Source organism: Vulpes vulpes, chromosome 10 (assembly GCF_048418805.1).
Source record: "Vulpes vulpes isolate BD-2025 chromosome 10, VulVul3, whole genome shotgun sequence".
NCBI lineage: Eukaryota > Metazoa > Chordata > Mammalia > Carnivora > Canidae > Vulpes > Vulpes vulpes.
Window position 1 is genome coordinate 31018638 of NC_132789.1, and position 17379 is coordinate 31036016.

At 54.1% G+C, this 17379-nt stretch overlaps 1 protein-coding gene across 2 annotated transcripts in view; it reads left to right on the forward strand.

Moving 5' to 3' along the window:
• The window catches only part of TANGO2 (transport and golgi organization 2 homolog), a 37783-nt gene extending 25389 nt beyond the window's left edge, over positions 1–12394 (forward strand). For both annotated transcript variants that reach the window (XM_072723511.1, XM_025982666.2), the window contains exons 4-9: positions 282–401; positions 923–1037; positions 4553–4623; positions 8150–8303; positions 9660–9764; positions 11324–12394. In XM_072723511.1, the coding sequence (XP_072579612.1) occupies positions 282–401; positions 923–1037; positions 4553–4623; positions 8150–8303; positions 9660–9764; positions 11324–11444 (686 nt within the window). In that variant the 3' untranslated portion in view covers positions 11445–12394. The remainder of the gene's footprint in view (positions 1–281; positions 402–922; positions 1038–4552; positions 4624–8149; positions 8304–9659; positions 9765–11323) is intronic.
• Positions 12395–17379: the final 4985 nt, after the last annotated feature.

A 17379-nucleotide genomic window follows, 5' to 3' on the forward strand; every position in this document is an offset into this window, starting at 1 on the left:
CTGTGATCCCAGCCTGGCACTGATCCAAGCATTAGGATGCATTCCACACATGCCAGGTCCCACCACAACTTTTCAGGGGCTCCCATGGGCATCAGATGTCATCCGGGGGAGGGGGGCAGGGTCTCTCTCCTGTGCCCTGTGGGCTTTGGGACTGCCTTGCCCTGAGTAGTTCAAGTCCCTGTTCCTTAGCCAGGGCTGCTAGGCTGAGTCTGTACCTCCCTAGGACACAGGGACAGGGTGGAGGCAGGTGCTACTGGTGGTGACACTATCATCTGTCACAGGGCTTGACATGGAGGAAGGTAAGGAAGGAGGCACGTGGCTGGGTATCAGCACACGGGGGAAGCTGGCCGCGCTCACCAACTACCTGCAGCCACGGCAAGACCGGGATGCCCGGGGCCGAGGTACCTTGGGGCAGTGGTGGAGGAGGTGGAGGGGGTGGCAGGCTTTCCTTGGGCACATGGAGACACAGGAGGAGGAAAAAGGGGCCCTGAGGGCTGCTGGCTGGCGTCACTGTGGGAGCCCCCTTTGCCTGGCCCACACAGCACGAGCCTGCATAGACAGGGGAGGGGGACTTGCTCCACATTTGTGCCCCAGGCCACAGTGTCACTTCTGGCTGTTGTCATCATACCCCATCTGTCAGGTGTTTGCAGAGTAACACCCTCTGGGAAGACAGCTCCATGGACATGCAGGGTCCCTGCTGAGGACTTTTTGCCTCCTGCTGTGCTTCCATTTAGGGTGTAATGGCAGAAAACAAATTAAAACCCAACACAGAGTTGTTGATGCAGACCTCCTTAGCTGCCAGGTCAATGAGGTATGGCTGGTGTGGTGGGTGTTTCGCCTGCACCAGCCCCATGTCAGTCTCCCCGGGAAGAGGGGCTCAGCCCTGCTGCCTCAGCCATGTGTGTCTGTCCCCTCCCCACAGGTGAACTTGTGGCCCACTTTCTGACTACAGACATGGACAGCTTGTCCTACTTGAAGAAGGTTTCTGCGGAGGGTCACCTGTACAACGGCTTTAACCTTATAGCAGCTGACCTGAGGTGGGTCTGCTGGGAGGGTGGCGGCGGCCCACCGGGCACTGCACGGGGCTGAGCTGTGGGCTTGACAGGAGGTGGGCTCCCACTCCGCCCCTCAGCTTGGGGTACTGTGGCAGCCTCTCTGGGCACATTGCCCCCGTTGGGCGTGGTGAGGCTTCCTAGGGCCGACCGACTGTTGTGGAGACTCGAGGAATTGAGTCGGGGCTTCCTGTGGCAATGTGAGGGCCGCTGGCTGCTGTGTGAGAACTGTAGCCTGACTGCAGTGGGCATCTCCAGCCACAGGGACCCCCCCATCCCCATGCCAGCCCTTGGCCCCTGAAAGCTCCTCCACGTGTCTGTGGCTAAGGAGTCCCCTGCTTTGGGGCCACACTGCACTTGCCCTGTTCTATGGGGTGCAGAAGTGCCCTAGGCTGGAGAAAGGAGGTCCAAGCACCACTGACTGGTATGGAGCAGCCCGGCACCCACTGGTGTCAGGTGCTGCTGAGCTCTGGGGCCTCAGGGTGCTTCCTCAGTGAGGTGTGTCTGAGCGTGTGGTATGGCGCATCTCAGGTTCTGAACGGGCTTGGTGGACAGCTCCCAGGGCCTGTCTGTAGTTACTGAGGGGCAACGAAGCCCTGTCACCAGAGGACATGGAGGCTCTGCTGCACAGCCATTTGGGGGAAGTCTTCCCCTACCTGGAATTGGGCAGATAGCAAAGAGCAGAGGCAGGAGGCAGGGTCCCCAAGAGGCCTGGGGCCTCAGCGGACCTGCGCTGGCTGTGAGGCAGGAGTCAGGTTGCTGGAACCCAGCAGAGGGCCCAGGTCATGTGGGGATGTGGCTGTTGGGGTGTTGCCAGACGCATGTGAGGCACATGTGGGGATGGAGGCTGAGCCCTTCACGTGTAGCACCTGGCACATCCTCACGGCCACCCCCATGTGCACCTGCCGTGACTGAGCTCATACAGGCAGTTGATGTGGCTAAGACCCCTGCTGCTTGTGAGTTGGGGCTGGGGTCCCACAGTGCTGCCCCGGGCTACTGGCTGGGGTCTAGGTGCCTCTGGAGATGGTAGCCCCATCCCACCAAGAGGGCACAAAGTTGGGAAGGAGTGCTGCACTTGTGACTGTGATGCTTCTGGATACCAGCTTGCAGTATCTCTTTCTACCTGAGGAGCTGGCTGGCCACCACTGGGCTGTGGCCTGGCTTCTCCGAGTGTGTTTATCTCTGTGGCTCCCATGCCTGGACCTGACCGTGACCCTGCTGCACTGCCGTGGACCTCCACAGGGTTGCCTCTAGTCCAGGGCCTATTTCTCAGCAGGACCTGCTGAGTGCCAGCTGAGCAGTGGGCACTGCCTGTGGTCCACTTCCCACTGTGGATGCTGAGCCTTGCAGTGATGTGATTGTTGGTGTTTGGTGCAGATCAGTGGGAGTCATGTGATGCCCTGGGGGGTGACCCCAGAGCCTGTGCCCAGGACTGCTGATCAGATGCTTGTGGACCGAGGTAGGGGGCATGGCTGGGGCCGTGTCCTAGGTGCCAGTCTCCTACCTGGCCCTTCCTACAAGTGTGCAGACAGATGTGGCGACAGCGGAGTAGACACTATTGACAGTCTTGGTGCATAAGACAGATCACAGCAGGTGGGGGAGTGGTAATGCCATAGCCATGAAGGGGTAGCTAATGTGGAGAGGCCCTGGCTGAGTGTCCTCACCTCTGATGCCCCAGGGCCCACGTGCATTTCTTACAGCAGGCCTCACGGAGTGGCTGGTGGATTCAGATATTGGTGAGAACAGCCCCACAGGGCAGGTGGGGTGTCCTGTGCCCCCTCCTGGGGGACTTGCACTTTATAGATGCGGCCTTGGAACTGCCACAAACAGCAGTTTGTGAATTTGTCCTTCAGTGAAGTGAGCATGCATCCTCCTTCCCTCCTGCCCTCCCCTCGTGTATCCTTGCTGCTCCAGAGGTCAGTGGATGTTGTCACCTTCCACCAGGAGAAGTGGTCAGTACTCTGTGGTTGGCCTGTGACCAGACACCTGGCCTGAGCCTACCTCTTTCCACAAGGAGCCCCAGGCCCACTGTGCCTTGAGTGTCCACTGCATGTAGCATGCTCAGCCCCACTCCTGCTGCATGGGTAGATATGTTGACGTGGAGGCTGCAGTGCCCTTGGGAGGACGTGGTGCTGGCATAGGCATTTGCTGCCCAGGGCCCTCTCCTTCACACCATGGGCACTCCTGGAGGGGAAGTTCCGTGCCCTCCTTGCTCCCTCTGTCCAGGGACCATTTTGCTGATCATTCTCTGTACATTTGATGCAGTCTGGGAGACTAGTAGCCCAGCACGATTCAGTGCTCAGCAGCCATGTCAAGTGGTTGGGTGATGAGGGCTCCATGCTCTGAGTGGACACATGCATGGGCAGGTGGCTCCTGCAGGTGAGTTTGGGCCCCTCAATGCCTGAACAGGTCTCCTGGCTTCTGGGGCCACAGGGGCTCCCTAGACACAGCCCTCAAGGACAGGTGGTGGCCAGAGCAACCAAGTGGGTTATGCCCAAGGGCCAGCTGTGGAGGGCTGAGGCCTGGAGGTGGAAGGAGTCTGGTCAGCAAGCAGCCCCAGTGGTAGGTGCCTGGAGGAACTCGGGGTCAAGAAGAAGAGAGCCTCATCACTGTTGTGGCCGGTCCCTGACCAAGCACGGCAGCAGTGGATGTCCAATACACGAGTCTTCATGCTTTCTAGTTTTTTTCCTATAAACAAAATTTCTGAAGTCATTGGCCAGATGTCTTCAGAAATGAGCCAGGGGCTGTGGAGAGCAAGAACATGAGCAGAATGTGAAGTCATTTGGGGCCAGAGTGGACACAGCGGAGGGACTCCCTGGCAGCCTCACCCAGCCCTTTCTTTGCAGTGGTTCATCCTGGAGGCTCAGGTCCCATGGGTGGCATTCTCTGCACCTGCAGGAGGGCAGCTCACAGGCCAGAAAGAGTCCTTCTCTAGTTTGCAGAGAAGGCAATTAATTCCTCTAGCAGGAAGATTTACTATGGTATTTAGAAATGGGAACATTTTTAGCTCTGAGCATTTTGAACTATTTTCAAATGCACACTCAGCACATAAAAGTAGGCAAATGTGATCTTTGGTGCTTTGTTCAGAAGCCTCTTTTACCCTGGGGCATCCCACTGTGTCTGGAGGTGTTCCAGAGATAGCTTGTGGGCGGGGTGGGGACTGGTGGCTGCGGGTACATTGCAGTTATTAATGCACACAGCCTGCGAGTACCTGTACCACGGGGGCATGTGGTGAGGTGGGGGGGGAGGGGTCTTTTAGATGCTGCCCCTCCCAGGATGTTCCCAGGCCAGTGGTCTCTGGTGAGCTGGGAGTCAGGAGCCAGGGGTCTCCAGGATCCTACCAGTGAGGTCCTTGAGAGGCTGGGGCCCTGACTAGCTCCTGTCCTAGTTGCAGCAAGTCATTGTCCCTGTGCTGGGGATGGGACTGTGGAGATTGCCAGGCAGTGAGAGATTTGGATGCCCCATGGCTCCCATCTGACCCTCTCTTCTCCTGTCCACAGCACAGAGAAGGGAGATGTCATTTGCTACTATGGAAACCGGGGGGAACCCGAGCCAGTCGTCCTGGCACCAGGTAAGCCTGCTCTGGTGGGTGGTGACAGATAGGGGCGGCTTCTATGGTGACACTTCTGTACTTTTCAGAGACTAGGTCCCTGTCACATTTCTCTCCTGGGATTATGCTCTTTGGCCATTTGTGTACCTTATAGCCCCTTAGAGGCCCATGGCCTACGCCTGGTCCACATGTCAGGCTGTCCACAGCCAAGGCCACCTTCCCCTAGCGCTGAGCCCATGACTGCCTGGAGAGAACTGAGAACTGAAACTGTGTCCACAATAGGACATGGAGGCCCCTCCTACCCCCAATTCTATACCTTGGCCCAGAGGCCTTTGTGGAAGGAAGCATCTGGAAACCACTCCTGTGATGCTTTGTCTCAGATCTCAGTGCCTGAGATTCTGTGATGGAGATGCTTGTTTTCTGCCAAAGGGAGAAAAGGAAGGGGCAGAGAGAGGGAAAGTGGAAGGGAGGGAGCGAGGTCATTTCAGATACATTGTGTTGTTTCCCTGAGCTTATTTCTCCAGTCATGTCACTTTTTAAAAATCGTGTCACTTTTTTAAAATAACAGCTTTCGGGATCCCTGGGTGGCGCAGCGGTTTGGCGCCTGCCTTTGGCCCAGGGTGCGATCCTGGAGACCCGGGATCAAATCCCACGTGGGGCTCCCGGTGCATGGAGCCTGCTTCTCCCTCTGCCTGTATCTCTGCCTCTCTCTCTCTCTCTCTCTCTCTCTGTGACTATCATAAATAAATAAAAATTAAAAAAAAATAAATAAAAAATAAAATAACAGCTTTCTTGAGATGTAACTCACATATCATACAACCTACTCACTTAAACTATACCATTCAGAAGATCAGAGTCTATCTGCAAAGGTGAGCAGTTCTCACTGCGACTGAATTCCGTGACATTTTCATCACTCCAAAGAGAAACCCTTGTCCCCATTAGCAGTCACCCCCCCCCACCTGTCCCCTCTACCCCTCAGCCCCAGGTAACCACTAACCTACTTTCTGTCTTTCTGGACGTGCTTATTCTGGATGTTTTGTATAAGCACAGTCATCCAATATGTGGCCTTTTGTGACTGGCTTCTTAGCACAATGTTTTCAAGGTCTGTCTGTGTTGTATTATCACAAATTAGGGCTCCATTTCCGCTTTATGGCTAAATAATATTCTATTGTCCAGTCCAGATAGTCTACATTTTGTTTTTCCTTTTATCTGGTTGATGGACCCACCCTTGGGTTGTTTTCAACTTTCGGCTACTGTGGATCATGCCGCTGTGAACATTTGTCAAAAAGTTTTTGGGGGGACCTGTGTTTCCCTCTCTCATGTGTATACCTAGGAGTGGAAGTGCTAGATGGTAAGGTAACCGTCTAATCCCTTTGGGGAACTGCTGAACTATTTTCCAAAGCAGTTGCACCATTAACGTTCCCACCAGCAGCATATGAGATTCCAATTTTTCCACATCCTCACTAGTAGTTATTCTTTTTTTTTTTTTTAATATTTTTTAAATTAAAAAATTCTACATCCAATGTGGGGCTCAGACTCACAATCCCAAGATCAAGAGTCTCACGCTCTGCCAATGAAGCCAGCCAGGAGCCTATCTTTATGATTATGGCAATCCTAGTGGGTATGAAGTAGTGTTTTGTGGTGATTTTGATTTGCCTTTCTCTGATGGCAAAAGACTTTGAGCATCTCTTCATGTACTTATAGGTCATTTATATATCTTTTTTGAAGAGATGTCTATTCAGATCCTTTGCCTGTTTTTTTTTTTTTTTTAATATTTTTTTTCTTTATTTATTTATGAGAGTCACACAGAGAGAGAGAGAGAGAGAGGCAGAGACACAGGCAGAGGGAGAAGCAGGCTCCATGCACCGGGAGCCCAACGTGGGATTCGATCCCAGGTCTCCAGGATCACGCCCTGGGCCAAAGGCAGGTGCCAAACTGCTGCGCCACCCAGAGATCCCTTTTGCCTGTTTTTAAATTGGTTTGTTTCTATTTTTATATTTGAGTTGTAGGGTTTTTTTTGTTTTTTTAAGATTTTATTTTTTAGTAATTTCTGTGCCCAACCTGGGGGTAGAACTTAAAACCCTGAGATCAAGAGTCGCATGCTCTTCCAACAGAGCCAACTGGGTGCCCCAAGTTGTAGTTCTTTATATATTCTAGCTACCAGTCTTGTATCAGATTTATGATTTGCAAAAATTGTCTTGCCTTCTGTTGGTTTTCTTTCTTTCTTTCTTTTTTTTTTTTTAAATTTATTCATGGGAGACACACAGAGAGAGAGGCAGAGAGAGAAGCAGTCTCCATGCAGGGAGCCTGATGAGGGACTCCATCATGTGTCTCCAGGATTATTACACCCTGGGCTGAAGGCGGCGCTAAACAGCTGAGCTACCAGGGCTGCCTTTCTGTTGGTTTTCTTTTCACTTTTTTGTTCATGTGTTTGAGGCACATTTTGAATTTTGGTGAAGTCCAGTTTATATATTTCTTTTTTGTTGTTGTTCGTGCTTTTGGTGTCATGTTTAAGAAATCACTGCCTAATCAAAAGCTGGTAGCTTTTCTCCTGTGCGTTCTTCTAAGGTTTATAGCATCAGCCTTTAAGGTTTAGAGGCTTCGGGACATTTTGAATTGATTCTTATGTATGGTATGAGGTAGAGATTCCACTTCAGTGTTTGCATGTGGCTGCCCAGGGGCCCAGGACCACCACTGAGTAGTCTTCCCTGCTGCTCTTAATGGATAAAACACAGTGATACCCCAGCCTGGTGGCCCAGGGGACCCAAGGCTGTCTTCCTTGGAAGTGGCTGCAATCACCTTAGACTCGGGATCCTCACCCCGTGAGGAATGACAGCAGAGGGTGGTGGCAGCCTGTCTTCAGTGCATCTTTCAAGATGCATGCTTCTGAGTTCACCTGCCATTGCTGCCTGAGGCTCTAGGGGCCTCTCCACTTCAAGGCCAAGTGTTTTTTTTTGTTTTTTGTTTTCCATGAGTGAGAAACCCTTTACTTTTTTGCCACACATTCTTTTCACTCACTGTGAACTTGTTCTGAGAAAATTGCGCTGACCCTCTCATTCTCCACGCCAGGGTTCTGGCCAGTATAGAGTAGAGGGGGGCCCTGCCCCCTCCCATTGAGTTGAGGCCATTCTGATGTTGGATATTTTCCCATCTTGACCTTCTCAGGCAGATCCATACCTTACAGCTTTTTCCTAGCTTAGAGACAGGAGTGAGATGGGGAGGTGGTTCCTTCTTGAGGTTCCCCTTCTTCTGCTTACTTGGAATTCAGGTTGTTGATCCTCCATTATTCTGTCCATCAAGGCTGCTTGGTACTTGGCACTTGTGCCTCAAGGCCTCCTGGGAGTGCCCTGCTGTGTTGAGTTCTTCACCCCTTGCCACACAGATAAGTCAGGAATCCGCGTAGAGAAAGTGCTGCAGTGTGGGGTGGCCTGGCCTCAGTGTCCTCGGCCATACTCCTGGCCCCTTGCCCAGTGCAGGTGGGTGGGCATTTACCTTGAATTCCGACAGCAGGGCCCCTGCACTGGCTGGCTTGTCCCCCTCTCTGCAGGGACCTATGGACTAAGCAATGCACTGCTGGAGACACCCTGGAGGAAGCTGTGCTTTGGGAAGCAGCTCTTCCTAGAAGCTGTGGAGCGAAGCCAGGCGCTCCCCAAGGACATCCTCATTGCCCAGCTCCTGAACGTGCTCAACAATGACGAGGCGTGAGTGGGCAGATCGTGCTGGGGCGAGCAGAGTATTCTCCTCCTCTAGCCCTGGGACATAGAGACAGGCAGGCAGGCTGTGCTGCCCTGGGAGGCTCAAGGAGGTGACTGGGGCCGGCTCCTCAGCCAGCGGGAACCTGATGGATACGCTATTCTTCATTCCTCTCCTAACTGCTCCCCTCCTGGACCAGTACACTTGGAAACTCAATGTTCTCAGAGGCTTGATGTGATCATGTATGGGGCAGAGAGTAGCTGGAGGTTCCCCATGTCTGCACACAACTAGTGGGGGATTCTAGAAAGCTCCAGGTGCCCCAGAAGCAAGCAGCTACCCTGGGAGTATGTCTGGGGGTTAACTGTCCTTCCTACATATTGTCCTACTGGTACTGTGGCATAGACACACCTGTCCTGGGAATCACCTAGGGGAAAGGAGCTCCTGACCCAACTTCCTTTAAGGCACCCCATTGGCTTCTGCACACAATACCTGCTCTAGGATGCCACCCCCTGGCATGTCCTGGCCATCCCAGCTGGGGGTCAGAGGTGCTGGCCAAGCTACCATCCTCCCATGCCACAATGTGGCCCATACTCAGGCCAGGCCACTCTCCTACCCAGATGCCTCGGCAGCCCTTCAGAGGAGCCCCCATGGGCAGCCTCCCATTCCTTTCTGCTGGACCCCCTCCCTGTCCCTTGCTTACTCTCTGTCTCCTTTTGGAACCATGAAGCAGGGCACCTTCAGCCCCAGCATAGCTGTCCCTCAGGGAAGCCCTCCTTGGGCTGGCCCGGCGTCCCATGCTCAGCTGTAAGTCCACATGGCCCTTGGTCACTGTCTGTCATTCTTGCTGGCCTGAAACGGGGTCCTGGCTGTTTTGACAGCTGTGGTCCTAGCACCAGCTTCAGTGGCTGGCAAGTTGCAGAGCTCGAGTGGGTTCCTGTCACATGGAGAGGTGCCCATAGGGTACCTCTTGGGGTAGGCAGGGTGTGTGTGTGGTCAGTGACCCCTCAGCCAGGCATCTGCCCCACAGCACCCCTAACCACTCAGACCTCACCAGGACAGGAAGGTGAGTTTGCTCTGAGAGACGGTTTTTGTCCTTCCTGGGGGGGGGGCTTGTACAGCTCTAACCAGATGGAGCCCCCAGACCCTTCCCCAGTGCCTAGCTCACAGGTGCTCTTGTTCCTGGATCCTGGGAAAGCTTCTGGTAGCCCTAGCAGGACGAGCTGGCCTGGTAATCACTGTCATTGGACTCCTCCAACTGCCTTGTGAGGCTGGTAGGCTCCTTGGGCACTGCAGGCCTTGAGGATGGCAGGTGGGGCTGCAGGTGGGTGGCTCGGGCGGCAGTGACCCCTCCTCTGTCCTTCCAGGCAGCTGCCAGACCCGGCCATTGAGGACCAGGGCAGGGAGTACGTGCAGCCCTTTCTGAGCAAGTATGCTGCTGTGTGTGTGCGCTGCCCGGGCTATGGCACCAGGTACGAGGGGCTGCTGGGTGCATTCAGTCCTGTCCCATGAGGAACCCAGCCCTCCCTGAGCTCTGGGGATCCCAGAGCCTCTGCCCTGTCTAAAAGCAGCTGCCATTTTAGCTTGGGGGGCTGTTGGGCCAGCAGACACCATAGTTGATGGTTATGCACGAAATGCTCGTCGGCTCCCAGGGGTACTGCAGGAGTGGCTTCTGGGCTTGTTCCTGCTCCCTACACGGCCTTGAGGGGCCTGGGATGGCTATGGATGCACGCGGGGTTGGTAGATCCCCGGGGGCCCAGAGGTCCCACTGCCCAGCTCTTCCCCCCCTTCGCCCTGTGTCCTTGGGTCTGTTACATTTTCTGTGTGACCAGGGCAGGAATTAGGTCATCTCAGCCTGGGGACATTGCTCAAGAAAAAGGCAACTTCTGGTCTCAGCCACAAGGGGAGAATGCCTGGGAAGGAGAAGCTGTTGGAACGAGTGTCTGCTGTCCCAGCAAGTTCCCTGTCTGCCCCTCTCCCTCCGAGGCAGAGGAAGATTGGCTGTGTGTGTCTGGGAGTGTCTGGGAGACCCAGCCCGTCCTTATGGTTCTGTCTGGGGTAGCCCACATGCTGTACTTGAAGGTGTTTGGGATGTACAGAGGAGGGTGGGCTACTGGACCAGCTAGGATGCTCTAGGAGTGCTGTTGTGCACCTGGCCCACCTAGCCTGGAGGCGGATTGTGACCTCATGCACAGCAACATCTGCCTAGACTTGGCGTGCACCAGGCCCCGTGGGCACCAGCCTGGCTGGTGACCTGCAGTAGACTATGATGGTTCGGCCAAGATCTTGGGGGCCTGTGGCCACCAAGGACTCAGGGATGGGGTGCTTGGGTGGTGACAAGTGCTGACTGATGCCACAGTGATATCACATGTACTCTGGGTGCGTGATGATGTCACAGGTTTGGTTTTCAAGTTAAGGTTGGCCTGAGTCTTCCACCCTCCAGGAAATGACAGCTTTGAGCCCTCTATCTGGGGGATGGGATGGTAGGCGGGACCAGGGTGGTGTCAACGCCCAATCCTGATGCTCCTAGGCCGGAGCGTTGTAAGCCTGAATGGTGGCCTTTCCATTCTCAGGCTTTTTCTCTTGGCAGGTGGCAGGGCATCAATTCTCTTAAGCTTCTGTGTCACAGACTTATTTTCTCGACTGAGTTACATACTCACGGGTACTCATGTGCATGAGGTAGAGTGCCAGTTCTGCTCCCTGGATAGGTGTGTGCCTGCTGGGTCCAGGCCCAACTGGGACCACCAGTCTTTAGCATGTGTGTGCCCACTCTGGGTGTCAGCCTGCACTGGGGCTTCTTGGGCACCTGGTCCCTGCCCTCTCGCAGGAGGAGACAGGTACCAACAAAGTGAGGATTGGCCTTGGGGAGGGCTGGCAGGAGGAAAGAAAGTACACCGAACATTTGGGATGGGTAGTGGTGGGGGGAGGACAGGAGACAGTTCCTGGTGACAGAGGCTCCATTTGGGGCTCGGCCAGGCAGGCAGGGGGCTGAGGGCAGAGGGCTGAACACGGGCCCCCTGCTCTCTTTCAGAACCAACACGGTCATCCTCGTGGACGCAGACGGGCACGTGACCTTCACAGAGCGTAGCATGCTGGACAAGGACCCCTCCTGCTGGGAGACCAGCACCCACGAGTTCAAGCTGCAGAGCTAACCCCTCTCCCTGGGTGTGGCCATTGGGCTCCTGGAAGGCTCTGCCTCAAGAACCAGTGTGGATAGGAACCTTCCATAGCCACATGCACTCCTGTGACTTGTCCAGCATCCCCTAGGACCAGGGCCCTCTAGTGTTTCTGTGACCTGTGTCCTTGTGTCCAGCTCAGGGTCTGCCCTTACACTGGTGGGAGGGACAGAGTCCCACAGTAGGCCTGGGGCAGGCCCAGGTGTGCTGTGTGTGTGTGTGAAGGCACCTGGGCCTGCCCCCTGTTCAAGCACAGAGGCACACACTCAAGGCACATGTTTCCATGCACACCTGTAGGTGCACAGGCACCACGCGCACCTGCATACACATGTACAGGCAACAGATAGGTGCACACATGTTCAAATGCACACACGGTTCCGGGCATACACACATATGCATGCTAGACAAGCAGAGATGTGCCTCTCACACACACAGGTGCTTCTGGCCAGTGGGTCTTTGCCTTGATCAAGAGAGAAGGATATAGACTTTTGGTTAAAAGTGGTTCTCCTTTCCTGGGCATGAGTGGACTCACTTCTGGACAACTAGATTTGCTCTTGGAGAGGAGAGGCCTCATTTGGAATGAGAAATGAGAACAACCCAAGGAAAACCCACTGTCATAACAGAAGCATAGGCTGGTTGGTAGTCCTTTGCCCTCTGGGGGGGTGTCTTATATGTGCATGGAGTGGTCCCGTAGGGGGAGGGGGTGGTCCTGCATGATGTACCAGGGGTCCTGTGTATACTGGGGCACCTTGGTAGGCTGTTAGGCACCTACCTGCCCATTGTGGGGTCATGGGTCTTGGGTAGGCCCTCTCAGCGAGGGGACACAGCCAACCCTTGCTATTTCCCTTTTCCTTGGGGAGTCAGACTTCATAGAAATCTATACTTGAATGTGAGACCTTGATAATAAAACTCTAAGGCTGTGGTGAGTCAGTGCATTCCAGGTCCTTGTGTGATGGGGGACAACTGTACAAGGGGTCAGCAGGGCTGCTTTCCTGGCCTGCAGGAGCTCCCAAGGCACGCTCACCAGAACAAGCCTCTTCCCATGTTCCTCTTTTGCTTATAGGTTTCTGAGCACCATAGGTCCATCACTCTGTCCATCTGTCTGTCCTTGGTCAGAGGCTGGGGTTCGAAAGAGTCTGTGTGCATGGGACATGGCAGGTGCCAGTCACAGGGCCTCCTGAGCTGGGCTGAGGAGGCCAGGGGATGGTAGGAATGGATGGGTTTCAGAGCAAGGGGGCAGGTAGAGTCCGTGTCAAACGCAGGACCCTGGTTTTGGGCAAGCACCTGGGAGTTCTTGTCCCTCGCCCAGGTTGAGCATCAGGGGGTCCCATGTGTGTCTAGTGCTGACCTGCAACTTGGCCTTCTCAGGGCCAGTGACAGCTTGGGGTGGGTTGTGGACCTACACCAGGCCCCACTTGCCTCAACCCTTCTCTCCTCCCACCCGAGTACCCCTCAGGGGCCTGATGCCCTCTCTGGCTCACTTTAAACTCCAAGAAAAAGTGCTTGAGCATGGTCAGGTTTGGAGGGGGTCCCCAGTGGTGGCATAGCCCACACACCCCCAGGCCAGGGCAAACTGGCCCCACGTCCCACACTTGTTGGCTGAACCACACCGGGCCAGGCTTTCAGCCTGGGCACTGCTGATCCCCTTCATCTGCCTCAGTGTCCCACACCAGCACCCACCCTGGCCAGGCATATCAGCCCCCGTGGGGCACCATGGGGCTGGTGTACAGCCATCTACCTCAGGGAGAGCCTACACAGGGTTACCCCTGCCCTCAGCCTGCCCTGGGCTCTCCAGGTGCCTGAGCCCTCCGAAGAAGGGGCAGCCCAATGTGTAATTCTGTTGTTGTGGGTTGTGTCCCCTGAAAGATGTTGTCATCCTGGTCCCCGTATATCAGAATGTGACCTTATTAGGGTATTTACAGAGGTAATGGAGATAAAATGAAGTCATTAGGGTGGGCTCTAATCCAGTATGACTGATGTGCCTATAAAAAAGGGGAAGTTTGAACACAGGGACAGACATGCACGCAGGCCAAATGCCCTATAAAGACTGGAGCTGGGCTATCTCATGCCAAGAAACTACCAGAAGCTGCGAGAGAGACCCGAACAGATCCTTCCTTGGTGCTTTCACAGGGAACATGGTCCTGCCAACACCTTGACCTCGGACTTCTGGCCTCCAGAACTGTGGGGTGATAAATATCTGTGATTTAAGCCATTCATTTGCGATGCTTTGTTATGGCAGCTCTAGCTAACTAATACAACTGTGAGCTTCATTTTACAGATGAGGAGATTGAAGCTTGGGGAGATAACATAACTATGTCTCAGTCCCCAGGCAGATAGGGAGGCAGAGCCATGAGGCCAGGAAGGAGTAGGATGAGGACAGGTGCATCTTGTAGTGTCTTCCCTTGTAGGCTCATGGTCCTCCCACTTTGGTTTCACCGGCTGCTGCCCTACACTGCCCCTCCTCCCATCACCGCATTTATCTTGCCTCTGCCACTGTCCTTGGCAACACTTTCTGCACAGCTTCTGTCCCAGGGTCTTGGCACTTGCTGTCCCTTCTGGTTGAAGAACTCTTCTCCCCCATATATCCAAACCACACTCTCCTTCACATCCTGCAGCTCTTTGGTAAAGTGGGGAGGCATCCCATCTAAAACTGCAATCTGCCCTACCTTGGTCCCTGCTCTATTTTCCATAGCAGTTAGCACTGTAACATGCTAGGTGTTTTGCTTGATTGTTTCCTGTGTGTCTCTGTCAGAAGGAGAGCTTCAGGAAGGCAAGGCCATCGTTCCTCTTTTGCCCATCACTTTATCCTGATGCCCAGGCCAGGTTGACATTTGAATCAATGATGACATTGCTGCACTTCCCGAGTCCCTGTTTATTTAAGCCTTGAAGTGAGACTCTTGTGTGGTTAGAAGGGACCCTAGGAAGCTGTGCCTTCTAGAAAAGCTTCTGGCGTGCCACACAGGAAGGCCTGGACCTGACCTTGGCATGGTTTAGCTAGTCATCAGATGCATTGGATTCCTGAGTCCCCAACATGGGTTCTCTTTTCCCAAATGGATGGGGAACTCACCTCCTTTTCAGATGCCCCTTCCTAGATGAGCTGCTTCTGCTCTCTGGCTCTAAGATGCCAGCTGAAGCGTGTTGGCGTGGACGCTGGTGTGTGGAGCTGACTGATATGGAAGCCAAGTGTATGAGTAAACAGGACCAGCCCAGGAACGCAGCCTGGCCTTGAGGCTTGTCCTGGCTCCTGGTCTTCTGCCTGCAGAGACACTGCCCCCACCTCCCCACTCATGGCCACCCTTGCCCTGCCACCAACACCTGATCTTTTGGCCTCATCTGCCAGTAGATAGCATCATCCAGGCCCTTTAGCAGAGACTGGGCTCAGGTGGAAACACAGGATTCCAAAGGGAAGAGTTTCCTCCCTCAGCTAGGGCTAGAGTTTCAGCTTCTAGGCATCCACCTGAGGCTGGAGTCGGATGGGGACTGTGGGGATGTCATGTGGGAAGGCTGTATGGGAGGCCAGCTGTAGTGTGTTGGTCTGAGGCCTCAAGTCTGAGGCAACTCACCAAGCAACAAAATGTGGAGAGTTCGCTAGGGCTGGATGGCGGCATGCCAAGGATTCCCATGAGCTCTGACCACTTAGCCACAGGGAGACTGGCCTCCTCTGCCCCAGTCCAGAAGCCAGAACCTCATGGGGCTTGGTCACATTTTTATTGTGAAGTGCCTGGTGCTGACCACTGGGGCAGCCAGGTGAACAGCAAGGGGCAGGAAAGGAGGAAAGGGCCTGGATGGGCCTCTGACTTCCTCACCTGTAACATCTTTTCATTTTGAAATGAATTCAACTTACTAAAAACTTGAAAAAAATAGAACAAAACATTCCAGTGTCCTTTACCCAGTTCCCTTGAGCCACAGTAAAATGACTACAATCAGGAAGTTAGCATTGATACAATACCACCAGCTAATTTACAAACCCGATTTGAATTTTACCAGTTGTCACACTTATATCCCTCTCCTGAGCCAGGTTCCAATCCAGGGTCCAGGTCCCACATCACACTTAGGTGTGTCTCCGGTAGTCAAAGACAGCTCCTCAGTATATCTTTGACTTGAATGATCTTGACACTTGAAGAGCACCTGCCAGCGTTTTGGTAGAATGTCTGTCATTTGGGTTTGTCTGGTCTTTCTGTATTCAGATTTTGCTTTTTGGGTAGAAATAGCCACAGGTGATGCATGTCCTTCTCAGGAGGCCTACAACACGCCCCTTTACTGGAGCTGACTTTTGTCTTTGTTTTCAGCGAGGTATCATTAGTATACGATATAGCGTACATTTTTAAGGTATAAATCTCATATGTTTGTATCTGTATACGTTTGCTGGTCACCTTGATCACTTGGTTAGGTGGGGTCTTTCAGGGTTTTCTCCACTGTAGTTACTATTTTACGTTTGCAATTAGCATCTTGGGGAGAAACTATGCAACTCTGTAAAGCAACAAAAAAGCTTGTTGCCAATTCTCATACTTCTGCCTGCTATTTCAGCATCCATGATTTTTGTCTGCAGCAGGTTTGTGCAGGCTGCCAAAAGGGAAATTTTCTACTTCCACCATTCCTTTTGCATTTATTCACTGGAATTCTGGTTTAAGGAAGAGCTGTCTCTGTCCATTTACTCATACCCTCCTTTTCTGAGGTTCTTCAAATGGCATTAGCAAGTGGAAAGATGCAGGACAGTTCAGCCTATTTGTCCTTTTATCCTAATGATTATGCTTAATGCTTTTAACTGGAAATGTGTAATGCCTGGGTGTGTGTGTTGTGTGTGCCTGTGTGACGGATGTGGTTGTATATGTCTCTGTGTTTATGTATGCACATGTACAGCCTCCTGTGTGTGTGGTTTGTCTGAGTGTGTATGTGTGTCTGAGTGTCTATGTGTATGGCTGGTGTGTATGCATGCACACGTATGGCCTCCTGTGTGAGTGTGTCGGCGTGTGGTGTCTGCACGCACGCGTACGGCCTCCTGTGTGAGTGTGTCGGCGTGTGGTGTCTGCACGCACGCGTACGGCCTCCTGTGTGAGTGTGTCGGCGTGTGGTGTCTGCACGCACGCGTACGGCCTCCTGTGTGAGTGTGTCGGCGTGTGGTGTCTGCACGCACGCGGACGGCCTCCTGTCTGAGTGTGTCGGCGTGTGGTGTCTGCACGCACGCGTACGGCCTCCTGTGTGAGTGTGTCGGCGTGTGGTGTCTGCACGCTCGCGTACGGCCTCCGGTGTGTGTCGGTGTGTGGTGTCTGCACGCACGCGTACGGCCTCCTGTGTGAGTGTGTCGGTGTGTGGTGTCTGCACGCAAGCGTACGGCCTCCGGTGTGTGTCGGTGTGTGGTGTCTGCACGCACGCGTACGGCCTCCTGTGTGAGTGTGTCGGTGTGTGGTGTCTGCACGCACGCGTACGGCCTCCTGTGTGAGTGTGTCGGTGTGTGGTGTCTGCACGCACGCGTACGGCCTCCTGTGTGAGTGTGTCGGCGTGTGGTGTCTGCACGCTCGCGTACGGCCTCCTGTGTGAGTGTGTCGGCGTGTGGTGTCTGCACGCAAGCGTACGGCCTCCGGTGTGTGTCGGTGTGTGGTGTCTGCACGCTCGCGTAACGGCCTCCTGTGTGAGTGTGTCGGCGTGTGGTGTCTGCACGCAAGCGTACGGCCTCCGGTGTGTGTCGGTGTGTGGTGTCTGCACGCACGCGTACGGCCTCCTGTGTGAGTGTGTCGGTGTGTGGTGTCTGCACGCACGCGTACGGCCTCCTGTGTGAGTGTGTCGGCGTGTGGTGTCTGCACGCTCGCGTAAGGCCTCCTGTGTGAGTGTGTCGGCGTGTGGTGTCTGCACGCAAGCGTACGGCCTCCGGTGTGTGTCGGTGTGTGGTGTCTGCACGCTCGCGTACGGCCTC